Below are 27,417 nucleotides of genomic sequence, written 5' to 3'. Positions count from 1 at the left end.
GCAGCAGACACAGGAAGTCTGGGCTGGGCTGTGGCTGAGAAAGGGAGCTGTCATCCTGGGGACAGAGAAGAGCAGGCTGCCTGAAGGGGGTCTCCCCTGGGGGTAGGGCGATCCTGTAGGAGGACAGTCCGAGCCCACATGCCTGGGCCAGCACTAGAGTGGAAAGTGTTAGGTGATTTTTGTTTATTCTTAATTCACAAGAAAACTCAAGAGTTAAAAATAAATAGGCTGCAGTTGTTGTATGGATAAAGTTATTTTGCTATATATTTCATTGAAAAAAGTCACCCCAAATTTTACACTTTTTGTTCAACTGGCAGAAAGATCTGTTCCCTGGGTTTTTTTTTCCTACTATTTCTGAGAACTTAAAGTCAGTTCAGTTGACTGATAATACCTGTTGCGTTGCCTAAAGACAACGGATAGCAACGGTAGTGCGGGCAAGCAATGGGACAGAGCAGGCAAAGGAGAGTCCTGGAGCCCTCAGTGGCTTTTTCAGGCTTCTAAGGATATTTCTACACCATTTTAGTGAGGCAACCAGGTGCAGGGCAGCAGGGGGTGGGGGGGAGGGCAGGAAACTGACATCTCCCAAGCCTTAAGCAGTTTCGGTTTCAAGCTTTACTCTCTCTGAGAGGCCTTTGGCCTCTGTGGTCTCTGCTGCTCACCACTGCACTCGGCCAGCTGCACCATCCTCTGCTGCCTTCATATGCTGTCTCTTGGATCAGCCCAAGCAATCTCCATTGACCCAGCAGCAACCCTCTGCATTTGAGGAGGAACTGAGACTCCTTTGTCATCTCACCCAGGAGTCCTGTCTCTTTCTCTCCTTTGATTTAGAATAATTCCATGTCCATTTTATTCATTCCTTTACTGGGCTCTTCCTGACAAATCATCATATCGACTCCCCTTAAGGTTTGCCCTTGGGTCTTTGGTATGTGTAGAATCCGTGTAGATTAATATTTCTCTCTGATTGTGTAAGTTAGTGTAATCCAAATAGGAAGTTAATATTTTTAAGACATTAAAATAGGGACTAGTCCATAATAAGCGGACAATGAAATTTAGCTAATTTTAAGAATGATTGCTATTTTCCAGAATAAGATTAGAATCTCTTGAATTTATCCAGTTCCCTGTCTTTTAATTCTAGACATCTCAAGACATCTTTGCATTGACTGAATTTAATGACTGAGTAGAACCCTCAGGTGAGGGCTCTTGTCTACCTCCTGCCAGAGAGGGTCAGTGTTCTAGAAACTGGTTTCTGGTTGCCAGACTCCATGAACTGGTGTGACTCCTGACTTCAGGCCTCAGAGCTGGTCACATGTGGATTAAATAAAAGAAAAATTCCCTAGTTGGTCTTGTGAAGCTGCCTGACCCAGCAGGTGCTTTTCTCCAGCCTCTGGCAGAAGCAGCCACTTTCCTGATTTTGTGAGTCAACGTTGGCCTTCTTCCTTCCCCTCTGCACCTGGTCCCGATTCTGCTGCAGTGAATTTGTTCATTTCTACTTCGTCATCTCACAAGAAAAGCCACTTCCCTTCTTTCACTTTTCTGATATTCAGATTTACACTGGCTCTCTTTTTGCTTGCAAAACAACTGTACAATTTGACTTTTAGGAAAGTAGAAACAAGAAACAAAAATTGGAAGTCTTGAAAATTATAGCCCAAAATGATGCAGCCCCCTTGCTGCCTTTTACTTTCCTTTGTCTTCCCTCAGTATTACTTAGGACGTAACACAGACTCAGCAAGTCAAAGTTTTCCAGATATTCTACTAAGAAAAGAAGTTGCTATGGGGCACTCCTCAGGGGTAAACAGGGTGAACTGGGCTGTGAGCCTCAGTTGGTCCCTGTCGCGTGCTAAGGAAAACATAACAGGCAGATTGACTGAAGTACACTGCTGAGGGGAGCAGTGGGCGAGTCAGGAGAGGCCTGCTGATACACGTGGGCTGCTACTCCCTGGCCGGCCAGGGGATTGAACTCGTGCTGCAGAGGCCGCGGACAGCTCCATAGGTTGCTTCTTAACCCACACCTCTGGCCTGTACCCCAGCTCTTGTATGCATAAATAAATAAATCTTAAATTTAAAAAAAAAGAACTAAGGAAAAGACACAAAAACAGGTGTGCAGAGAACATTTAAAAAAAAAAAAGGCTTCTTTACAAGGGGAATGAGAACAGGGAGAACAAATATATAGAATGAAGATCAATTGGCCAATACATCCTGCAAGTAATACAGTCTGAGCTGAAACCCCAAAGTACAAGTCAAAAGTCAGAAAAGCAAAAAGCGACCTGGAGCCCACATGTGTTCAGTTATAAACTAAGCATGGCTGCAAACTCCTACCCTGGTTCTCAGTATCCACCCACTAATGAAGTCAGATTCCTCACAACTAAGATCTCTTTTGCATGGAGATGGGGGTATAGTCCATAAAATATTCAGTGGGTGGAGTTCATTCAGGACACCATTCAAGGGGGCAGAGTTTGTTCCTTACTCCAACAAAGTTACAAAAATTTCAATAGAAGAAAAAAAAAAAACTACAAACAAGTAAGGAAGGCTAATTCTCCCTAACTTAATTGCTAGGCCTCACTGCTCTGTTATTGCACATGGGAATAGAGTAATACAAAATTCGTTTGCATAAAAGGGAGAGGAGCTTCGCAGTACAGCCAGCGGGCACCATTTTCCCATCTCCGCATGTGTGCAGATGCCCCAGATGACAAGCCCCAGAATAGCATGAACCAGACCTCCAAAACAGGGGAGCTAGTGGGAATTATAGACAGAGCTGAGTGGACCATATAACATGGAAAAGACAGGTGGGCCTCTCTCTGCTTTTCCATGCTTTTTTTTTTTTAAGTGGAGTTTTTTTTTTTTTTTTTAAAGATTTATTTATTTATTTATACAAGCAATGGGTACAGTCAGAAGCGCGGGAAGGTGAGAGAATTCACCAGAGCCAGAGCAGGGAGCAGAGCAGGCAGAAGGACCGAAGTACACTGCTGAGGGGAGCAGCAGGCGGCAGGAGAGAGGTCTGCGCACCATGTGGGACCCTCCTCCGGTGGCCGGGGAGCAGCCGGGGATCAAACCGGCTCTGCGGAGGCTGGGGGCAGCTTCACAACCAGCGCTCAACTGCTGCACCACTGGGGAAGCCCTCGTTTGTCCAGTTTTGACAAGTAAAACTTTAAATGAATAGTATAATCTGCACGGGACAAAATAAATATTATTTGTCTAATAAAAATGAAATGATTACAATGGGATGATTTGGTTACCTCCTAGACCAGACAAAGTTTGCTGTCAGTCTCTGGGGGCTGTGGGCACCTTTCATATTTGGAAACATAAGTCTGGAGAGGAGTCACCACTGAGAACTGAGGTCCTTCACACATACTCTCTGTGGCTTATGTGAGGCTTCTGGAAGATTGTTTCGCCAAGGAAGGAACCAGCCCCTCCACCCTAGGGAATTCTAAAGACCTTGGGATGTGGGGAAAATGCCCTCAGGGAGTGAGCACAGGACAGTTTGGGCTGAAGACCCTATCACTCCAGAGAGAACATGTTGCTAGATGAGGTTTCTACCTGTGAGTGAGGTGGTGCTGGGAAAATAGAATGAGTTAAAATCTCCACACCCACATGCTCCTGAAGGAGCAGATGGTACTGAACTGGTGGCATAACCATGCAGGCCTGCATGATTGTCCTCTAGACAAGAGGGAAGCATTTGAGAAGTTCATTCCATAATAATCACCAGGCTCAGCTGAGAATCAAGCAAAACCCATCCTTAGCGCATAAAGAATTTATTTACTATATGTCTGGCAAATACCTAATCAAACACAGAAATCCATTGTGCCAGGGGACCCTGCTTTCCTATGAAAGTAAGAATGGTACATCAGACTCAAGGTCAAATTTTGTTTCTGACAGAGAAATCTTTATAGGTGGAAGGATAAATGTGAGTGTGTGTGTATGAGTATTTACATACCTACATACACAGAACAAAGATGTTTTTCATTTAATGAGCAAATATCCATTTGGATGGAAAACATTCCATTTGGATGATGAAACATCCATTTGAATGGTAAAACATCAAAATTGATATTTAGTTAGAGCATATGGAGAACAAATAAAGTACACACCTACATACGCAGAACAAGGATGTTTTTCCCTTAATTGTAAATATCCAAGAGATGGTAAAAAATCCAGATGGCAATCAGTTACATCATATGGAGAACACAAAAAAAAAAAACCAAACAAAAGATGAATGGAAAGTGTGAAGGCATGTACAGAAAATGAAATTTGATGTTTCCCTATTTAAAGGCCATGCTTAGGGAGATGGTTCAGACAACCTAAGGTTCGCTCACCCAGACACCACCAGACCAGCCTGTTTCTTGCTTGCCCATGGCCCTCCTGCTGTCTCTTCTGGCGGCCCTGGCAGTGCTCAGCTGTTGCCCCGGTGGCTCTCTGGCCTGTGACCTGCCTCCGAGCCACGCCGCCTTGAGCAGGAGCAACTTTGCGCTTCTGGGTGAAATGAGGAGAATCTCCTCTTTCTTGTGTCTGAAGGACAGGAAAGACTTCAGCTTCCCTTGGGAGGTGCTGGATGGCAGCCTGTTGCCGAAGGCCCAGGCCGTGTTTGTCCTGCAGGAGATGCTCTGGGAGACCGTCCACCTGTTCCTCTCGGAGGACTGCTCTGCTGCCTGGAACGCGACCCTCCTGGACCGGCTGCTCAGTGGGCTCTACCGGCAGCTGCAAGCCCTGGACGCCTGCTCGGTGGAGGAGGTGAGAGAGGAAGACTCGGCCCTGAGAATTGAAGCCTCCGTTCTTGCTGTGAAGAACTACTTCCAGGGACTCCATCTCTACCTGCAAGAGAAGAAGTACAGTGACTGTGCCTGGGAGGTGGTCCGAGTGGAAATCAGGAGATGCTTCTTTTTGTCAACCACCTTGCAAGAAAGACTCAGCATGAAGGGTGGAGACTTGGGCTCACCTTGAAGTGAATCTCCTGACTAATGAGGCTCATCACCTTTGCACAAAAGTCTTAGGGCATTTCAAAGGCTCTTGTTTCTGCTTCAGCCACAGAATTTATTGAATTTAATTAGGAAATGTTTTGTCTGTAGCGTTAAGCAAGAATATATTTAAAAATTCAGTTCTAGGATCATTAATTCCTAGGACAGCGCCACCTTAATATTTATTTATTTATTTGTTATTTATTCATTCTTGTGTCCTTTCATATTTACATTTCATGCAATTATTTGTCCTTACATTGTGTTAAAATTTAGAAAATATGTCCACCTCTGCATACAATTAAATTTTTCACTTATTAAATTCTTGTCAATGATAACTTCTTCATTTTGTTCATTCTTAAAAGCTAATGCTCATTTTTCCTACATGAATCATTCTCAGAATAGCTGTCTACTAAGTCCTATGCAACAGTCCTACCACTTGTGAGAAAATGCCCATCAACACTTGGAATTCCATGAAATTGAGGGGAGTCCTGGACAATATGGGAAGTGACCACTCCTATGTTGGAGGTGTAAATGAAATATATTCAGTTAGTGAGCCATGGTGGATTTAAATATCTGAGAGGATGGTACCTGGAGTGAAACCAGGACAGGCGGGATTTACTGGCTGGTGTGGGAGCAGCTTCTCTCCCTCCTGGCATTCACTCCCCAACAGTATCCCCACAGGCTCACCTTACTGCCAGCCCCCCCAGGTGGCTCTGGTTCTCTCATGCTTTCTAGCTGCAAGGTTTCTATTAGGAGTGGAAAGACCCAAGGAGAGAGCAAAGTGAAATGGGAACTGAAGATTTTCACAGCAGATATAATAAGGCTTGTGTCTCTGTGTGTCCTTAGCAATATTTTTGGGATGTGAGGGAATGTCCTTATTACTATGGTGAAATAGGTGCTGAAAGTGGAACAGCTTCCCTCAGTTTGCTGAGGTCAAAAATGCTTACATGCAGGCCACCCTGGTGGCACAGTAGTTAAACACAGCACTAGCTAATAATCTATAGGCAGCCACTGCAGCACAAGTTCAATCCCTGGCCCGGGAGGTGACCCACATGGCACAGCAGACCTCTCCTGTCTCGCCCGCTATTCCCCTCAGCAGTGTATTTCAGAAGATCTGCCTGTTGTGCTCACCACTCTGTCTCTGGTGAATCCTCTCACCGCCCCCTGCCTCCACACCTCTAGCCTGTAACCCAGTTCTTTCATTTCTTTTTAAAAGATTTATTTATTTTTGCATACAAGAACTGGGGTACAGCGCAGAGGTGTGGGGGCAGGAGGAATGAGAGGATTCACCAGAGACAGACTGGAAAATAGTACAGGCAGATTGACTGAAATACACTGCTGAGGGGAGCAGTGTGTGAGTCAGGAGAGGTCCACTATATGGGTACCTCCTTGGCTGGGGATTGACTCATGCTTCAGTGGCTGTGAATAGCTTCATAGGTTGAGTCTTATCCCCTTACCACCAAGGAGGTCCTACGTAAGTAAATCTTAAAAAAAAAAAAAAAGGGAAAACACTTACATGGGAGTGCACCCCTTGCTGGCCATGTGTGGCAGGGCGTGTCTAAATATTTGTGCGGAGGGCAGGCTTCTGTTCAAGCCCAAGTCCCATAAGTTCCTGGGGATTTACCTCCAAAAGCGGCAGCAGATTCTTTCTTGGTCAGATCTGACCTAACACTGTCCTTTAGCTTATGTTGTTTCAAAAAAGAACAAGTCTGTAATTTCAGGCATGGCCTGTTTGGGTAATAGGCAGCTGTGGAGAGAGAAGGGGATTAAAGTGCATGTCCTACCTCCAACTCACTACCAAAAGCTCCTGAATATCCATCCCTCATATATTCTGAAGCTGGAACAGGGATAACTGGTTGTGAAATTGAAGGGGTGATTTAATTAAAGGGAAATCTCATAGTCAATGGTATTAAACATCACTTTCAACAGTAAATATCTAAGTTCACGTTCATTCCAAGTATCTGATCCTGTCTGACTATAAAACTGGAAAATATGGGCCTCGGGCCTCCCTGGTGGTGCAGTGCTATGAAGCTGTCTGCAGCCTCTGCAGTGCAGGTTCAATTCCTGGCTGGCCAGGGAGATAACCACATGCTGTGGCAGACGTCTCCTGTCTCACACACTGTTCCCCTCAGCAGTGTATTTCGGTCAGTCTGCCTGTTCTGCTCCCTGCTCTGTCTCTGGTGAATCTTCTCACCCTCCTATGCCTCTGGCCTGTACCCCAGCTATTGTGTAAATAAAAAATAAATCTTTAAAAAAAAAGTTATGATTTAAAAAAAAAACTGGAAAATATGCTCATAATTAGAGTGAATGATGCTGGTGACTTTCTCGCTCCCCCAATTTAGAAGGAAAGGCAAGTTACTTCCTTTTTACCCCATTTAGGAGGCATTGCATCAGCGTAGTTCAAGCACAAGCAGTATTTTAGGAATATCTCAGATCTCACCAATAAATAATCCTTCCTGGGGAGAGCCATTACATATAGTCACAAAGATGGAAGGATATTTGGGAGATATGTTGAGTATATTGTAAAGCTCCCAAGACAGGAAATTTATTGATGAAGGGAACTTGGGTCATTCTAGGTTTTATTTTTTTATTAAAAATCTTTTTTGTATTAATTAGTTAATTAATACAAGAACTGGGGTACAGGCCAGATGCACGGGAGGGTAAGAGGATTCACCAGAGACAGAGCAGGGAACAGAACAGACAGACTGACGAAATACACTGCTGAGTGGAGCAGCAGGCGAGGCAGGAGAGGTCTCTGGCACCATGTGGGATCCTCACCGGCTGGTAGGGATCGAACCAGTGCTGCAGAGGCTGCGGACAGCTTCATAGCGCGGCACTCAACCGCTTGCACCACCAGGGGAGGCCTGGGTCGTTCTATGTTTTAAATCCATATTTATGCAGATATTTCCAGCCTCTTCTTCCATTTAATACAATAGACGCAATATCCCTGTATATCAAGAATATTGAAATCATCATAACCTATAGAATTGATGCAGCTATCTGTAAAATGATGGAGAATTTCCTTAAGCACCTGAATCTGGTGGTGTCAGAAAATGAGATTTTACATAAAAAAATTCATCCTTCTTGCGCTTCTGACTGTACCCAGTGCTTGTATAAATAAATACATCTTAAAAAAAATCATTCTTCTCTACCACTATCCTGCTTGAATAAAGGAATAAAGTATTGATAAATCCTCTGCCAGACCACATCCATTCTGCTCTCCCTCCATTACTTACTGCTTACTGTAGACAGTGTCCTTTTTTCTTAAACCTAATCAAATTATTTCATGCTACCTAGAAACCTTCCCAAGATATCTACTGCTCTTGAGATAAAGAAAAAGTTCTTATGGCCTCACAATCATCTGCTACATGACTCTCTCTGCCCTCTGGCCTCATCTCAGACCCTTCTCTGACTAGTCAAGGTTACAGTGGCTTTCCATGCAGCCCTTTGCCTTGGCCAGATGTCCTCCCACTACAGTGCCTTTGCACATGCAACCCCAGCTGGCTTTTCTCTGATTTCAGTTCCAATGTCATCTCAGGCAGTACTCTCCAATCTTTTCTATTACATTATGTCCCCATGTCATCGGAAACCCCGTAATGAGATGATCTCCTCATAATACTTTGGCACTGTTGCATGGTGCTTCTGTATATTTCTTTGATTAATTCTCTGCTTAATTGTACAGTCCATGAAAGTGAGAATTACTATCTATAGCTGCTCATGCTACAGTTTCTTAGACACAGTAGGGATTCAGTAAATTCAAGTTGAAAGATAATGTGAGGATTTTCTGAAACAGCAATTTATTACTTTTTTTTTTTCAAAGATGTATTTATTTATGCACACAAGAGCTGGGGTGCAGGCCAGAGATGCAGGGGGTGGGAGGAGTCACCAGAGACAGAGTGGGGAGCAGAACTGGCAGATCTGTTGAAATACACTGCTGAAGTGTACTTCGGTCCTTCTGCCTGCTCTGCTCCCCGCTCTGGCTCTGGTGAATTCTCTCACCCTCCCGCGCTTCTGACTGTACCCAGTGCATGTATAAACAAAACAAACAAACCAGCAAACAAATAAATAAAGCATGCCTCTATAAAAAAAAAAAAAAAAAAAAAAAGAAATACACTGCTGAGGGGAGCAACGGGCAAGACAGGAGAGGTCTGCTGCACCATGTGGGTCAGCTCCCTGGCCGGGGATCAAACTCATGCTGCAGTGGCTGTGGACAGCCTCATAGTGCTGCATCTCAACCCCTTGCACCATCAGGGAAGCCTCATTTATTACTTTAAATATCATTATTATAACTTATTTTTGTATTGAAATTTCTAAAAAATGTATCATATGTCTTCTTTTCTATATAAATAAGCTATAAAAGTCATAATTTGAGTTTTCACTAATTGCTCTCCTTGAAAAACCAGTTATTATATTCTGAACAAAAAAAAAAGCCTAAAAAATATTGAGATAGGATCATTTGTCTAAACTGTAACATCCTTTGATTGCTTGATTTTATTTTCCCCACTGTCCCTCTGAATCTCCTTCTAATTTGCAGTGCCTGTTTGCATGAGAATGGAAAATCAGATTTTGATTTGTTAGAAGTCTGTACAAAATAAGAATATATTAGTTACAAAGGCCCCTAAGAAGTAACCATGAGCTTCTGTGCATGGCCCATGTAACATTCATTCTATCTGCTTAGAGCTTTAGTTCTCTGTGACATTCTGGATAGTTGGGTTTGTTAGATAAAAGAATAAATAAGGGTGATAAAACTATATGATGTCTTGTATACAGTTAGGGCTCTCTGTACCCAAAAAAACATTCAAATCTACTTTAAGATTAGCCTATTAAGATTTATTTATTTATGTATATAAGAACTGGGGTACTGGCCAGAGGTGTGGGAGGTGAAAGGATTCACCAGAGACAGAGTGGGGAACAGAACAAGCAAATTGACTGAAATACACTGCTGAGGGGAGCAGCAGTCTAGTCAGGAGAGGTCTGCTGCACCATGTGGGTATCTCCTTGCTGGCCATAGAACTCCGCTCCCTCCATGCTGCAGGAGCTGTGGATAGTTTCATAGGTTGTGTCTTAACCCCTTGTGCACCAGAGAGACCCAAGATTATCTTATTTTATAGAGAAAAAAGTTTGTATTTTTTAAAAAAAAAAATTGTATTTGGTACTTACATTATTGTGTGCAATGTAATTGGGAGTTAAATGTAATTCTTGTGAAAAAGAAAACTCCCATATAAACAAAGACCAAAAGGAAAACAAATCTTTAAAGAATCAAATCAAAGAACCCAGTAGTACAGTTCTAAATATTTCAGCTTATAGTTTTTCTTTAGCAGTTATCAATTCACCAAACATTACAAAACACAAAAAGTAATTCCTTACATTTTTGTTTTTCTTTTTCTCTAATGTATATAAAATAAAATAGGAGGTAAAAGAAAAATAAAAAAAAAAAAGGAAAACAGAAAGGGGGAACTGAAAGTGGGAAAGTCCTGTCAAATAGAAAGAACAGGGGACCTGTGCATATAAATAGCCCAAAGGCATGGGGAGAAGACACTCACTCTTGAAGCCTTTGTTGTGCCACCTCAGGTGTAGCAGACGGGCACTGTTCTTCCTGTTGTCACCATGGCCAACAGGTGCATCCTACAAGTCGCTCTCCTGGTGTGCTTTTGCACCACAGCTCTTTCTAAGGGCTACAATTTGCTTCGATACCAACAAAGAAGCAGGAATTTGGCAAGTCAGAGGATCCTGGGCCAGTTGAATGCATCCAGCACTGATTGCCTCCAGCAAAGGATGAACAGCACCCTCCCTGAGGAGGTGATGAATCCACCGCAGCTCCAGAAGGAAGATGCCATATTGGTCACCTATGAGATGCTTCAGCAGATCTTTGGGATCTTTGGCAGAAATCATGCCAGTACAGGCTGGAATGAGAGCGTTGTTGAGGAACTCGTTGTGAACATTTATGGGCAGATAAAGCAGCTGGAGCCCATCCTGGATGAAATAGCGGAGGAGGACAAGTTCACCTGGACAATTAAGACCATCCTGAAACTGAAGAAATACTACTTCAGTCTCGTGTGGTACCTGCAGGACAACGAGTACAGCAGCTGTGCCTGGGTGATCGTCAAAACAGATATCTTCAGGAACACATTCTTCCTTAACAAACTTACAGATTACCTCCCAAACTGAAGATTGTCTAGCCTGATGCTCAGGGAATAGACAACGCTGCTGATGATTTTGGACTTTCTTCAATCAGCAGGGGTTCCTAAAGTGACTGTTGTGAATGGATTGCATTTGAAAGAACTGTTAAAAAACTTTACATTTTTTAAAATTCATTTTTGCATTAAATTATTTATTTTTATAAATTATAAATTATTTTAAATTTTTTAAATTATAAATTATTTTTTATAAATTATAAATTATTATAATTTTGTATTAGATTATTTTTATCTGGAAGAATAAATTATTTATGAAACAAAGGTCAACTGTCAGTTTTAATTTCAACTTGATTTATGTACCAACCATATTAAAAACTGCAGAGTACCTATTAGATATTCTTTATCAAATGTGCTTGAAAAGTAGTCAACTTTCTGGTCCTTGCTTTTAAGGAATTTAAAATCCAAGGACCCATGTGATCGCTACAAGGGTAAAGTAGAGAAGGGGATCTGAGGCTTATAGGGGAATAAATGTGACCTGAGTGGAATTAAAATGGAAGAAGAGGTAGGCAGGTGGCTGTGGAGCTAGAACCAGGGGTTCCCACTTGTGCTGCTGTGTCCCCGGCTCTGACTCTAAAGTTAGAATTGGAATGACTTCAGGGTAGCCAGGGGAATCTTTGATCTTGTCTTCATCCTTAACTCATCACTGTTATGTGCAGAATGCTAAGCTTCCCACTCCACTCACGCAGGATTTCTAAATACTTATGTGTGCCCCAAGACTGAGGGTAAGAAGTCCCAGGCCCTTGTGTAGCAGTCCCTGTCTTGTACATCTCAGCTGGGATGCCAGGGTAGCTGGGGTCTCTGCTTCCAGGACATAGACACCAGAGGGAGAAAGAGCTCTGCTTTATACCAGCTTATTAGTTTTTCTCCCCATTTTCCCAGAAAACTAAAGCTGTTTCTGGTTTCTTCATATAGAAGTGTTGGACTATCCTATTGGCTTTTCCTGCTTCTCTGCCTCTCTAAAACCATAGACTCCTGAAAGCCAAATATAAGACAGGGACAGCAGATTTAAGTTCAGTTTCAGGTCAAGTTCAGTTTTCCTGAAATACCAGGAAGCATGGGCAAAAGTAAGATTCAGATGGGGGAGAGAGGGCACCAACTTTTCCAGGGTTTATACAGGGAGAATGTGATTTCTGAGGAGTTGTTTTGGGCATGTAACTAGCAGGGCTGCGTTTGACTTTGTACCGCGTCCCTTGGGAAACTGGATGATTATGACCGTTGCTTTCCTTAGCAGCTGCCTCTCAGGCACTGTGCTGGGCTGTTATTTCCATCCTCCTCACAAGCACTCCTCAGGTAGATCCACCGCCTTTTTACTATTTACTTCCAGGAACTCTCTAATAGATTAATAACTGCCCCAAGGTCACATAGCCAGTGAGTGGAGGTTAAAAAAGAGGAAGTGGAAAGGGAAGAATCATTGAAGACTTTCTCTCTAGACCTTTTCTCCTGCACAGTTCAGAAGTCTGGGTTGTCTCTAGGAGATTCACTTCCAAGAGAAGAAATGTGTCAGTCCAGTTTCAGAGAAGACATGGCTGCTGTGTATCGAGCACGGGGCTCCCTCTTCTGACTCAAGCAGGTAACACACCAGCTCTCCCACCTAGAAGGGCCATCCTGGGGGCTGGTTCCAAGCCAGTCAAGGATTTCCATCAAGACCTAAGGAGCTCTCAAAACTCAGTAACAATGAAAGAACCCAATAAAATACGGACAAAAGACTTGAACATTAACTTCACCAAAGAAGATACCCAGATGGCTAATAGGACAGCAAAAGATGATCGCCATCATTCGCCATGAAGGAAATAAATCAAAACTTGAATGAGATAGCACTGAGAAAGACTGGCCACACCAAGCATTGGCAAAGATGTGGAGCAACTGGAACTCTCCTGCACTGCTGGTGGAAATAATACATGGTCCAAGCACTTTGGAAAACTACTTTTCAATTCTTAAGATAGGTAAACATACACCTGCCATATGACCCAGTTATTTCACCCAGTTATTTTCCCAAGAGAAAGAAAGCACATGGACAAACGGATATATGGAGTTTGGTAGGAGGTGTTGGTAGGAGGATATATATAGGTGGTATGTTCAAATCGGAAACACTCAAATGTCCATTAAAGTAACTGCAACAGGGCCTCTCTGGTGGTGCAAGGGGTTAAGTCTCAGCACTATCATGCTATCCCCAGCCACTGCGGCATGAATTCATTCTTCTGCCAGGGAGCTACTCACATGGCGCAGCAGACCTCTCCTATCTCACCTGCTGCTCCCCTTAGCAGTGTATTTCAACAGATCTGCCTGTTCTGTTCCCCAATCTGTCTCTGGTGAATCCTCTCACACACCTGTACCTTTGGCTTACACCCCAGTTCTTATATGCATAAATAAATAAAAATAAATCTTTAAAAAAGTAATAAAGTAACTGCAACATAAAATAACGAATCCCTGAGACACACCATGCGGATGAATCGCAAAATAATTACGCTTAGTATGAGAAAACACAAGAATATTCTGGTTTGTCCCATCTTTACAAAATTCTAGAGAGGAAAACCAACATATAATGACAGAAAATAGATCTGTGGTTACCTGGGAGTGGGGACAGCGGTAAAGAGGAAAGAGATGGAAGCCAAGATTACAAAGGCACATGAGGAAACTTCTGAGATGACATAGATATGTTCAGTCTCTTGATTGTAGTGATGGTTTTGGGGATGTAACATCGTTCAAAGCTCATCAAATGTTCACTTTAAGTAGGTGCAGTTTATGTGTGTCAACTCTACTTCATTAAAGCTCTTTTTTTTTTTTTTTTTTTTGGTGGGACCCACGCCAGTGGCCGGGGAATGAACTAGCGCTGCCAAGGCTGCGGGCAGCCTCGCAACCAGCGCTCAACCGCTGCGCCACCAGGGGAGGCCCCTAAAGCTCTTAATATATATGTAGAAAAAAATAAATAAATGGATAAAAATGGAGCCAAATCATGCTGTAATCAACATACATTGTTTTACATTCTAAGATCTTGTAAAGTTCTAAGATTATATCAAGAGATCCTTAGAAAGCAAAGATTATCTCATAGTTCATCATTGTCAACAGTGAGATAGTTAGAGGTTTTTACGTTGCCTTTGCAATAATCTTTCCTATTTTAAAATGTTGTCCTAAAAGTTGAGCATCAGCCTCTTATGCTTTTATTGCTCAGCAGACAGGACACTTGCTTGCAGATAAAATAGCACATGTCAGGCGTGTCACGTTCAAGTTACACCAGGTGTGCTGGTCTCAGCTGTGCGGGACCTGCTGGGCTGCTCTGCGGAGGGGCTCTGTCTGCAGCTTCACGTTAAGGCAAGGGCAGGACTCTGCTTGTTGGAGGAGGCCATCAGCCTGAGGCCAGGATGAACAACCTCGAAAGTCAGCTCTCACAGAACACAACATGCGCACTTACCCAATTCCAGTTTTTTGACACCACTGTTGGTCAAGCAGTCGTTTTGCCCAATGAAGTCACCCTCAAGAAGACAAGGCCAGTGGGGACAGTTGTGAGGAGTGGGACAGAGCATTCCATTGTCTGCACAATGTCTGTGTGAGCAACCATCTTGATGTGGCCAGGACAATGGGAGGTGGAGAGAAAGAACCTAGCATTTTTTATCCAACAGGGTAATGGTCAGGTTCTCCAGAGAAACAGAGCTCATAGGTTTCATATATGCATATGTCTGGAGGGATTTACTTTAAGGAACTGGCTCATGAGATTGTGGAGACTGGCTAAGTCAAGTGTCTGCAGAGCAGGCACTGTGAGAGCTGACTTTCGAGGTCATTCTTCCTGGCCTCAGGCTGATGGCCTCCTCCAACAAGCAGCTGTTCTGCCCTTGCCTTAACGTGAAGCTGCAGACAGAGCCCCTCCATGGAGTGATGGCTGGAGACCCAGGGAGGAGTTGCAGTTTGAGTCCTATGTAGTCTGCTGGTGAAGTTTCTCTTCTTGGAAGGCCTAGTGAAGTAAAGATATAAAATTAACCATCACAAAGGATATAGAAAGTAAGATTAACTCTTGTGAAGCGCAGTGTATTGGTGGATCATGTGGGAATTCCAGGGCAGGACTCTACTAAGCAGTATGGTAACAGGGTGGTCCCCTGGAAAAAGGGGAGTTTCAGGTTTCCTGCCCCACCCAAGGGAGGGTGGAGCTGAGCAAAGAGAAGTTAAGAAGCTGCAGGAGAGACCTAGGATGGATAGCCAGAGGGAGACCTGGAGGAAGCACATGGAGCAGAGAGACCCGGGAAGAAACTGCACTTGCCTTTTGGTCGTGGACTGGGTGACACAGATGTGGGTGAGAGACTCGTGGGGAGGTGACAATGGCAACTTTTATCTTGATTTTCATTTTGCTCTTTTCCTCCCAGACTTGCCTGGTTGTTTCTGATACTTTTCTGTGGGTCCCCACTGGAAGGTGCTTTAGGCTTGTGGCAGGCTTTCGGGTCTGCCTCTGGGCCAATCCTATTTGAGTGGACTTTTCCCCACGAGGGACAGGTAACTTTGGGTGCTTGATTTAGAAACTATATTCTTTGCCTTTTCTGTATTGTTTCCTATTGTATTAAAGTTCCTTTTCATCAAAGTCTCACATGTTTTGTGTTGATGCAGCAGATGGCAGAACCTATTTAGAGAATGCAGGTTTGTGGGATCTCGGGTGCCCCTCTCCCTGCCCTATAAAGTATCACTTCTGCCCCATTGAATTGGCCTGAATGTATTCCCATGGAGTGTCGAAGTGCAAATGCGGCAGGCTGCGCCTCCCATGCTGTCTCTTGACAAGGTCCGGGCATTGGGGGAGACTCTCGAGAAGCGGGGAGTCCCTGTGCTCCCCAAAGAGGGAAATTGTACTTCCCAGAAGAGGGGAGTTCTTGCACTTTCCAAAGATCTGAACTAGGGATTCTCCATGGCAATGCCTGCTAATGCTCTCCTCTTTGTTCTTGGTTAATGCTGAAGGAAGCTAGTTATTAATTGGCATGTGAAAACCTAATTCGGACCCAGGTGACAATTGGCTTATTGTTCTTACGCATGAACTATCACAAAAGAAGTAAAAATTGTTCAAGGTCTAGTTAGGAAAGAAATGTTTTGGCCCTGAGAACTATGGAGAACAAGCTGCCCGGAACCAGCTGTGCTTGGAAACCATAGCCTAACCTGGGGGGTACCTGTTTGCAGCAATTGCAACAGGTTATGTAACTGCAGTTTTACTCCATAGGCTCAGAAAAAAAAATGTCAAAGTCCAAAAAAAAATGTGGAGTGTTGCTGGCAGAAAAATTTCCAGTTGTCATCCTGCAAACCTAAGACTTTGGAAATAGGAAGGAAAAGTTTTATTAATCACAAGAGTTACATGACCTTGTTTATCACCTTAGGGTTTTCAGTGTTGAAGACTTTTTATTAGAAGTCAATCCTGGGGTGTTCTGTACAGCAACTGAAAGAATAAAAGTTAACTTTTAAGCAAAAGGAGTCATCTCTTGTTAGCCACCAAGCAGGCACTCCTTGGGTTTCCTGGAATAGAACCTGAAAAAGCAAAATCAAAATATCAGTAATTAACTTTCAATTAAAAGGAGTCATCTCCTTACTTCTGTTAGCCACTCTGGGACAGAAGCTGAAAGAGCAGATTAAACATCTAAGCACAGATTACACCTCCCCCACACTAGGGAGGGACAACAACAACACAGGTATGAAAACCTGGTACAGTTACATGATGCACCCTAAAGAGTGCTTTCCATAACAGACCTTCCTCAGTAGGAAGCAGAAAACTTAGAATCTTGTCTTACACCAGCAATTGAACAAATCCAGTATTCAAAATGGCAAACATGCCCAAAACAAATTGTGTAGACAAAATTCATAGCAGCAAATCCTTTCAGACTCAGACAAAATCTTGTTAATTTTTCTGATCCAGACTTTGCAAAAATTCAAGTTATCTCCAAGAATCCATCAAGGTTACCAGCAATTACCAGTTACTGCTTAAGGCTACTCTTTCCTTAACACCCAGGCATACATTTGCTAATTTGAACACCACTGCTCCACAATTGGCTTGCAAAATCCATCAGGCAGAGAGCAGGAAGTAGCCAAAGACAAAGCAACAGACCACTGAAGAACCATTATTGCCTTTAGAAATGCTAATGAGACAGCAGAGATTACAAAAAGAAAGAAAAAAAAAGTTCCAAGTGGCCTCAGACGCCATCTTTGATCTGGCCACATGGTCCAATGTACTGCCTAATCTTTTGAGTAAAACTGGCACAGAACAATTTCCACAAAATCAAATGTCTTAGAAAGTCACTACAAACAAATTACATACAGACACACAGATCTTCACAAAGCCCAAGCCAGTTTTTCAACAGCAAATCGACATATGAAACAAACACACCGGAGAAACCAAAAATCACATTTGCGCTTATGGTAGCCAGTGCCATAGGGAAGCCCAGTTTCCCCATGGGGCTGACTAACCACGGATGGCTCTGTCCTAAATCTTCGTGGTCGCCAAATCTGTTATAGGACAGGGAGAGGGTCAGCCCAAACCCTGCAAACCTGCCTATTCTAAATGGGTTCTGCCATCCGCCGCATCAACATAAAACATAGGAGACTTTAATGGGAAGGAACTTTAATTAAACTAGGAAACAATACAGGTAAGGCAAAGAGTCTAGTTTCTAAATGAAGCACCCAAAGTTACCCATCCCCTCGTGGGTAAAAGTCCATCCATATGGGATCGGCCCAGAACAAGGCCCCAAAGTCTACCACAAGTCTAAAACATCTTCCAGTGGGGACCCACAGAAAAGGGTCACAAACAACTGGACAAGCCCGGAAGGAAAAGAGCAAAATCAACATCCAAATAAAAGCTGCCATTGTCACCTCCCCATGGGTCTCACCCACATCTGTGTCACCCAGTCCACGACCAAAAGACAAGCGCAGTTTCTTCACATGTCTCTAGGCTCCATGCGCCTCCTTCAGGTCTCCTGGCTCCATCCTGCTTCCTTCCTTAGTCTCTTCTGCAGCTTCTTCTCTCCCTGCTCAGCTCCACCCTTCCTTGGGTGGGGCAGGGAAGCTGGAACCTCCCCCTTTCCTGGGGACCACCCTGTTACACAACAATACATCTCCTGGTGTATGCGAAAGGCCAACAGTTCGCAGGTTGCGTGGAGGTTAGGAATTTCTAGTTAAGAGTTAGACTTCAGTAGAACTTACATAGATTTGATGAGTTGTTTTAGATCACTTTGAAGTAATTGATAATAGGCTAGATAAACTGAGTACTAGAGAATGGGTTGATTTTAGTAGTATAGCATAACAATGGACTTTCATGTCTACTCCAAAATTAGGATAGCTTGACAGGATGATTGATTGTTACTGAACATTATACTGTCTTAGACAATTGATTATGTTGGAAAATGAGTTGTACCTAGGAGAGTATTTGTCCCTGTTGATTTTCTTAATCAGATTAAAGTGTCCTTTTGTAGTATGAGATCAAGAGGGTCTTTGTATATTCATGAGAAAATATGTAATGATTGTCTCTGTTCTGCTTTGAGCTTATGCTGATGTAATGTCACCGCTCGCCTCAAGGTATAAATAAAGAACTGCTGAGACTTTCAGTAGGAGATGCTTGCACCATCTGCTGAGACTTTCAGTAGGTAGACACTTGTCTGTGTCTACCTCACTTCTACCTCGCTCCACTTCCCCTCAGTCTTCTGAGAGAAAACTTGGCCGAACGCGTCCTCTCCTCTCTGAGACCCCTGACACAACTTCTAGCTGGAGATGGTCTCCAGCATGCGAAGAAGTTGAGAAATAAACTAGTTTCATGACTAATGGAAGGAGAGCAAGTACAGTGAATGAGACCACTCTTTGATTTTTAAGCTACTTATACAATTGTTCCTTTAGGTAAAAAACCAGTGATTTTGCTGCATATGCTCTAAAAAGAATACACCTGATAAAAGCATGATTCCACAATTTGAACCTGGGAAGATGACATGGGTGTCACGCACAAGAGTTCACAGCTCACTAACCCTTTGAAAGAAGTATTCAAGTTGATTCCCAAAGTTGGAAGATGTGTGGAGAACAGGGTAAATAAAGTTCAAGCCATTTCCACATTACCCGAGGGAGACAAGCAACTTCTGATCACCTAATTTTTTTTTAAATATATATTTATTTATTTATGCATACAAGAACTGAGGTGCAGGAAAGAGTTGTGGGTGTGAGATATTCACCAGAGACAGAGTGGGGAATAGAACAGGCAGATGATCCAAAATACACTGCTGAGGGGAGCAATGGGCGAGTCAGGAGAGGTCTCTGCGCCATGTGAGTACCTCCCTGGCCTGGAAGCTAGCTCTTGTTAGAGTGACTGCGGATAGCTTCATAGTGATGTGTCTTAACCCCTAGTTCCTCACTCTGTCTCCGGTGAACCCTCTCTTGCCCACCCCTCACACCTCTGGCCTCTACCCCAGTTCTTATATGCATAAGTAAAATAAATCATAAATAAAAAGAAATGAATGCATTTCAGAGAATAACTTTGTTGCTAACTGACAGCTTATTTGGGTAGAATTTAGTAAACTGACAACACTTTGGGTAGAATTGAGAGAAGTTAAGAAAGCCCGATAGTGTGATTGAAAAAGGTAACCAGGAAGTGTGTGTGAATTGCTCAGGTAGCAGGGAGGTGCTTCAACTTAGCTGTAACCATCACATTTCTGCCCCAGGTTACAGATCAGCCTTTAGATAGAGTCTCTCTCAAGGATGGATTAGAAGCTTTAATTTACAAGTCAAATAAATTATTTTTGTTCTTTTCCTATCCTCCTTCTAGTGTCCCTGGGGAACTATCTTGGAGCTCAGCCATAGCACCCAGACCCCTAGTTTGTTGCACTGAATTTTGCTCACGTGAAACTTGTTTTCAGTCAAACAGATTCCCTCTTGTCTCTAAGTTGCCGTGTTGAGACGTCTGGGTAAAAATTTAACCATCTGAGTTAGTCATTCAGTGACTACAGAAAGAGAGACATCGGCTGATGGAAGGAGCAGGGGCCCACACTGAGCCTTTTATTGGGAAATAATCCAAAAGTGTCACAACTGACCTAACCTCAGGCCATTTCTAGGCCTGACCCTTAAAACTTGAGTGTGCCCTGACCCTGGTTGAACACACCTTGATGTCCCTTGTGTGTAGGTCTGGATCATGGCTACTATTCATTTTTTTTTTTTTTAAGATTTATTTACTTATTTACACAAGCACTGGGTACAGTCAGAGGAACGGGAGGGTGAGAGAATTCACCAGAGCCAGAGCGGGGAGCAGAACAGGCAGACTGGCGAAGTACACTGCTGAGGGGAGCAGCAGGCGGCAGGAGAGGTCTGCACGCCAGGTGGGAACCTCTCCTGTAGCCGGGGATCATCAGCGCTGCAGAGGCTGCAGGCAGCTTCGCAGCCCAGTGCTCAAGCACTGCGCCACTGGGGAGGCCCCTGGCTCCTATTCTTGACCAGATGCTTTCTTGATTTTATTACAGCCTGATTATTTCTCTTCAGTTGGTGCTAACTTATACTCTGTCATTCTGTTAACAGAAAAATCACTTTTCTCTTTTCTCTTTCATGACACTCAGTTACATTTTCCTTTTGCCACAAGTTTTGCTTTCTAGGAAAGTTGAAATGAGAAACAAAAAGATGGATGTCTCGAAAATTGTAGCGGAAGTGATGAAGTATTTTCACCATTCTTCTACTTCCCTTTTATTAACCTCAGGATGAAGAGAAAGTGATGTAGGGGCTCCCCGGGTTGAGTCAGAGCTGTGGAGCTGTCCGCAGTCTCTGCAGCCCAGGTTCCATTCCTGGCCAGGGAGATTCCCACATGGTGCAGCAGACCTCTCCAGTCTCGCCCGTTGCTCCCCTAAACAGTGTATTCGGTCCTTCTGCCTGTTCTGCTCTCTGCTCTGTGTCTCATGAATTCTCTCAGCCTACCATGCCTCTGGCCTGTACCCCAGTTCTTATATAAATAAATAAATCTTCAAAAAAAAAAAGAAAGAAGGTAATGTAGGAGCAGTGACACAAAATATACCTAGCAAACCACTATATAAAAAATAAGCTTTTAAAGTTGTCTTTTGTTGTTATTTAATTTCAGGAGAACTAGCTTAAGTAAGTAAATTAAAGAAGGTATATTTTCTCTGGCAAAAATTGCTTGGATCTCACTCCCCTGCATTCTGGTCATGGGGCAGAGAGGGATGAGTAAAGATGCCCAATAGAAATATGAGGATTGAATAAGCAATAGAAGGTTACTGTTTTCTTTATGTTGGTGGGAGTTTCTCCTGCGATATCTCCTCAACGAATCTCCTGTGCAGACCTCAGAACACTTAAACAGCGTTTAAGTAAAAGAGTTGAACAATGAAAATTCTACTAGCAAAATAATATTTGTCTAATGAAGATGAAATGATTACAAGGGGATGATCCCTCCACCTACTAAGACAATAAAAAGTTTGCTGTCAGCTTCTGAAGACTATGGAAGGTTCTCTATCTGAGGACATAGGTCTGGCAAGGAGTCACCACTGAGAACTGGGACCCTTCCCTCAAACTCTCTAGGGATAATGATGAGGCTTCTGGAAGACTGTCTTGCCAAGGAGGAAACCAGCATCTCCGCAGTAGGGAACTCTTAAGACTTTGGGATGTGGTGAACTTGCCCTCAGGGTTTGAGCACAGCAGAGTTTGGGTTGAAGACCCTGGCACTCCAGAGAGGAAGTGTTGCTAGATGAGGTTTCTACCTGTGAGTGAGGTGGTAGTGGGAAAATGAAATGAGTTAAAATCTCCACACCCACATGCTCCTGAGAAGAAGCAGGACCGCTGCTGGGGTATTGGCACAGTTTGAGAGCACAACAGGCCTCCAGTAAGCACATGGCAGAAGAAAGGACAATGTCTCTGTTGGAGCTGACCTGGTGGCCCCAGTGAAACATAAGCACTCGGGCCTACATGATTGTCCTCTAGGCAGGAGGGAAGCATCTGAGAAGTTCATTCTCCAATAATCATCAGTCTCAGCTGAGAATCCAGCGAAACCCATCCTTAGCGCATAAAGAAACTATTTACTACACTTCTGGCAAATACCTAACCCAACACAGAAATCCGTCAGGCCAGAGAGACCCTGCTTTCCTATGAAAGAAAGAATGGATCAGACGCACGGTCAAATTTTGCTTCTGACACAGAAAAGAGCATACTTATTTAGTGACAGCAAAATGTGAGTGTCTGAGTATTTAAAACACTTCAGAGTTTAAAACTAAGGTGTTTCTCCTTTAATTGACAAATATCTATTTGGAATGGCACATCCAAAGTTTACTTGGAAAATTAAACTTGGGTTGAAAAATTACACTCATGTGGCCTCCCTGGTGTTGCAAGGGGTTAAGACGCAACCTATGAAGCTGTTTGCAGCCACTTCAGCACCAGTTCGATCCCCAGCCAGGGAGCTACCCACATGGCACAGCAGACCTCTCCCGTGTCACCCACTGCTCCCCTCAGCAGTGTATTTCAGTCAGTCTGCCTGTTCGGTTCCCCACTCTGTCTCTGTTGAATCCTCTCACCCCCCACCCCTTGGCCTGTACCCCAGTTCTTGTATACAATGATAAATAAAACTTTAAAAAAAAATTATATTCATGGAGACCATAGTGAGATTGCATAAATGAAAACAAAAAGAGAAGCGAAAGTTCCAAAAGCGAAATTTGATGTTTCCCTATTTAAAGGCCATGCTTAGGGAGATGGTTCAGACAACCTACGGTTCACTCACCCAGACATCACCAGACCAGCCTGTTCCTCGCTTGCCCATGGCCCTCCTGCTGTCTCTTCTGGCGGCCCTGGCAGTGCTCAGCTGTTGCCCCGGTGGCTCTCTGGCCTGTGACCTGCCTCCGAGCCACGCCGCCTTGAGCAGGAGCAACTTTGCGCTTCTGGGTGAAATGAGGAGAATCTCCCCTTTCTTGTGTCTTAAGGACAGGAAAGACTTCAGCTTCCCTTGGGAGGCGCTGGATGGCAGCCTGTTGCCGAAGGCCCAGGCCGTGTCCGTCCTGCAGGAGATGCTCTGGGAGACCGTCCACCTGTTCCTCTCGGAGGACTCCTCTGCTGCCTGGAACGCGACCCTCCTGGACCGGCTGCTCAGTGGGCTCTACCGGCAGCTGCAAGCCCTGGACGCCTGCTCGGTGGAGGAGGTGAGAGAGGAAGACTCGGCCCTGAGCATTGAAGCCTCCGTTCTTGCTGTGAAGAGCTACTTCCAGGGAATCCATCTCTACCTGCAAGAGAAGAAGTACAGTGACTGTGCCTGGGAGGTGGTCCGAGTGGAAATCAGGAGATGCTTCTCTCTGTCAACGCTCTTGCAAGAAAGACTCAGCACAAAGAATGGAGACCTGGGCTCACCTTGAAGCGAATCTCCTGACTAATGTGCCTCATCACCTTTGCACAGAAGTTTTAGGGCATTTCAAAAGCTTTGGTTTCTGCTTCAGCCACAAAATTTATTGAATTTAATTAGGAAATGTATTGTCTTAGCGTTAAGGAAGAATATGTTTAAAAATTCAGCTCCAGGATCATCAGTTCCTAAGAGAGCACCACCTTAATATTTATTTATTTTTCTATTTATCTATTTATTTATTTATTTACTTTATTTATAGATCCATTCTTTTTTGCGTCTTATACCATTATGAAATTTGAAGTTATATTAATACATGTCCACCTTTATATTGTATTAAAATTTTCAAACATTTATTTTTCCATATTACTTCCTTTGTATTAGGTTTTCTTTATTAAATTATTTTTGAAGAAATCTTGAATTTGTTTATTCTTATTTTCTTATTATTATTTAAAATAATGAAGAAGTATGGACAGTAAATTTTATTTACCATTTCATTCAATTCAGGTTTTCATTTTAAAGTAAGTTTCTAATGATAGATTGCATAATTAGTCTTAAAAGAAATTCATTTAAGGGGGCCTCCCCGGAGGCGTAGCAGTTGAAGCGGCCCGCAGTCTCTGCATCAGGGGTTCGATCCCTGGCCAACCGGGCAAGGGTCCCACATGGCGAGTAAGCCTCTCCTACCACCCCCTGCCCCCCTCAGCAGTGTACTTCGTCAGTCTACCTGTTTTGTTCCCTGCTCTGGCTCTGGTGAATTTTCTTACCCTCCCACGCTTCTACTGTGCCCAGTGCTTGTATAAATAAATAAATGGATTAAAAAAAAAAAAGAAAAGAAATGCAAGTAAGGGAGTGCTGGGAAGATGGTGACAAAGTAAAGAGCTGGAATCACCTCCTTCATACAAGAACAAAAAAATTGCTGCACAAACAAAGCCAAAAGCCCCTAAAGGAAGATCTGATTATCAGTGTGCAAAATAGGAGTATCATACGACTGAAAGGGGTAGGAAAAACTCTAAGGATCTTTTTTTAAAAAGCAGTAACAGGGCCTCCCCTGGTGGCGCAGTGGTTGAGTGCTGGGCTGTGAAGCTGTCCGCAGCCTCTGCAGCACCGGTTTGATCCCTGGCCACCAACAATGATCGTCCCACATGGGTCGACAGAACTCTCCTGCTGCCTGCTGCTCCCCTCAGCAGTGTATTTCATCAGTCTGCCTGTTCTGTTCCCCGCTCTGGCTCTGGTGAATTTTCTCACCCTCCCACGCTTCTGACTGTACCCAGTGCTTGTGTAAATAAAAAAAATAAATCATTAAAAAAAAAAAAAAAGCTGCAGGAGGGACCTAGGAAGGAGGAAGCAGGAGGAAACCTGGAGGAGGCACATGGAGCAGAGAGACCCGGGAAGAAACTGCGCTTGCCTTTTGGTCATGGACTGGGTGACACAGATGTGGATGAGACACTCGTGGGAGGTGACAGTGGCAGCTTTTATCATGATTTTCATTTTGGACTTTTCCTCCCAGACTTGCCTGGTTGTTTCTGATACTTTTCTGTGGGTCCCCACTGGAAGGTGCTTTAGGCTTGTGGCAGGCTTTCGGGTCTGCCTCTGGGCCAATCCTACTTGAGTGGACTTTTCCCCACAAGGGGACAGGAAACTTTGGGTGCTTGATTTAGAAACTATATTCTTTGCCTTTTCTGTATTGTTTCCTGTTGTATTAAAGTTCCTTTTCATCAAAGTCTCACATATTTTGTGTTGATGCAGCAGATGGCAGTACATATTTAGAGAAGGCAGGTTTGTGGGATCTCGGGTGCCCCTCTCCCTGCCCTGTAAAGTATCACTTCTGCCCCATTGAATTGGCCTGAATGTATTCCCATGGGGTGTCTAAGTGCAAAGAAGTTGAGAAATAAAGTAGTTTTGTGACAAATGGAAGGAGAGCAAGTGCAGTGAATGAGACCACTCTTTGATTTTAAGCTACTTATACAATTGTTCCTTTAGGTAAAAAACCAGTGCTTTTGCTGCATATGCTCTAAAAAGAATACACCCGATAAAAGCATCATTCCACAGTTTGAACCTGGAGAAGATGACATGGGTGTCACGCACACGAGTTCACAGCTCACTGAACTTTGAAAGAAGTATTCAAGTTGATTCCCAAAGTTGGAAGATGTGTGGAGAACAGGGTAAAGTTCAAGCCATTTCCACATTACCTGAGGGAAACAAACAACTTTTGAATATCTAACTTTTTTTTTTAATATTTATTTATTTATGCATACAAGAACTGAGGTACAGGACAGAGTTGTGGGGTGTGAGAAGATTCTCTAGAGACAGGATGGGGAATAGAACAGGCATAGGGCCTCCACTGGTGGCTCTCACGATCCCCGGCCACCGGAGCCCCATGGCACACAGACCTCTCTTGCCTCCCGCTGCTCCCCTCAGCAGTGTATTTCATCAGTCTGCCTGTTCTGTTCCTTGCTCTGGCTCTGGTGAATTCTCTCACCCTCCCGCGCTTCTGATTGTACCCAGTGCTTGTATAAATTTAAAAAAAAAATAAATCTTTGGAACAGGCAGATGGTCCAAAATACACTGCTGAGGGGAGCAACGGGCGAGTCAGGAGAGGTCTCTGCACCATGTGGGTACCTCCCTGGCCTGGAATCTACCTCTTGTTGTAGTGACTGCGGATAGCTTCATAGTGATGTGTCTTAAGCCCTAGCTCCTCACTCTGTCTCCGGTGAATCCTCTCTTGCCCACCCCTCACACCTCTGGCCTCTACCCCAGTTCCTCTATGCATAAGTAAAATAAATCATAAATTAAAAGAAATGAATGCATTTCAAAGATAACTTTGTTGCTAACTGACAGCTTATTTGGGTAGAATTTAGTAAACTGAAAACACTTTGGGTAGAATTGAGAGAAGTTAAGAAAGCCCGATAGTGTGATTGAAAAAGGTAACCAGGAAGTGTGTGTGAATTGCTCAGGTAGCAGGGAGGTGCTTCAACTTAGCTGTAACCATCACATTTCTGCCCCAGGTTACAGATCAGCCTTTAGATAGATTCTCTCCCAAGGATGGATTAGAAGCTTTAATTTACAAGTCAAATGATTTTTGTTCTTTTCCTGTCCTCCTTCTCTTGCCCCTGGGGAACTATCTTGGAGCTCAGCCATAGCGCCCAGACCCCTAGTTTGTTGCGCTAAATTTTGCTCGCGTGAAACTTGTTTTCAGTCAGATTCCCTCTTGTCTCTAAGTTGCTGTGTTGAGACGTCTAGGTGAAAATTTAACCATCTGAGTTAGTCATTCAGTGACTACAGAAAGAGAGACATCGGCTGATGGAAGGAGCAGGGGCCCACACTGAGCCTTTTATTGGGAAATAATCCAAAAGTGTCACAACTGACCTAACCTCAGGCCATTTCTAGGCCTGATCTTTAAACTCGAGTGTGTCCTGAGCCTGGTTGAACACACCTTGGATGTCCCTTGTATGTTGGTCTGGATCATGGCTACTATTCATTTTTTTTTAAGATTTATTTATTTATTTATAGAAGCACTGGGTACAGTCAGAGCATGGGAGGGTGAGAGAATTCACCCGAGCCAGAGCCGGGAGCAGAACAGGCAGACTGGCGAAGTACACTGCTGAGGGGAGCAGCGGGCATGGCGGGAGAGGTCTGCACGCCATGTGGGAACCTGTCCTGTGGCCGGGGATCATCAGCGCTGCAGAGGCTGCAGGCAGCTTCGCAGCCCAGTGCTCAAGCGCTGCGCCACCGGGGAGGCCCCTGGCTCCTATTCTGGACCAGATGCTTTCTTGATTTTATTACAGCCTGATTATTTCTCTTCAGTTGGTGCTAACTTATACTCTGTCATTCTGTTAACAGAAAAATCACTTTTCTCTTTTCTCTTTCATGACACTCAGTTACATTTTCCTTTTGCCACAAGTTTTGCTTTCTAGGAAAGTTGAAATGAGAAACAAAAAGATGGATGTCTCGAAAATTGTAGCGGAAG

At 43.8% G+C, this 27,417-nt stretch overlaps 2 protein-coding genes and 1 long non-coding RNA gene across 3 annotated transcripts; 2 read left to right on the top strand and 1 right to left on the bottom strand.

Moving 5' to 3' along the window:
* Positions 1-4,347: 4,347 nt before the first annotated feature.
* LOC119232152 (interferon omega-2-like) lies at positions 4,348-4,935 on the top strand. Its single transcript, XM_037494073.1, has one exon. It carries the CDS (start codon positions 4,348-4,350, stop codon positions 4,933-4,935), a length of 588 nt encoding a protein of 195 aa, XP_037349970.1.
* Positions 4,936-6,467: 1,532 nt separating this feature from the next.
* LOC129144808 (uncharacterized) lies at positions 6,468-13,930 on the bottom strand. The gene is made up of 3 exons (XR_008549454.1): positions 12,579-13,930; positions 10,493-10,979; positions 6,468-6,696 (listed from the first exon to the last, which is right to left on the bottom strand). It is a non-coding gene; the product is annotated as an uncharacterized LOC129144808 (long non-coding RNA).
* Positions 13,931-22,878: 8,948 nt separating this feature from the next.
* LOC119232150 (interferon omega-2-like) lies at positions 22,879-23,466 on the top strand. The gene has a single exon (XM_037494071.1). The coding sequence runs from the start codon at positions 22,879-22,881 to the stop codon at positions 23,464-23,466; it is 588 nt and encodes a 195-aa protein (XP_037349968.1).
* The last annotated feature ends 3,951 nt before the right edge of the window (positions 23,467-27,417 follow it).

This window comes from Talpa occidentalis, unplaced genomic scaffold, assembly GCF_014898055.3.
Source record: "Talpa occidentalis isolate TD23 unplaced genomic scaffold, MPIMG_talOcc4v2.1 talOcc4.7, whole genome shotgun sequence".
Taxonomy (NCBI): Eukaryota; Metazoa; Chordata; class Mammalia; order Eulipotyphla; family Talpidae; genus Talpa; species Talpa occidentalis.
Note: the sequence above shows the minus strand (reverse complement) of the source record. Positions and strands in the feature narration are given on the sequence as shown.

Excerpts from the sequence above, each read along its gene's own strand:
- LOC119232152 (XM_037494073.1), top strand. The coding sequence starts at position 4,348 with ATGGCCCTCCTGCTGTCTCTTCTGGCGGCCCTGGCAGTGCTCAGCTGT.
- LOC119232150 (XM_037494071.1), top strand. The coding sequence starts at position 22,879 with ATGGCCCTCCTGCTGTCTCTTCTGGCGGCCCTGGCAGTGCTCAGCTGT.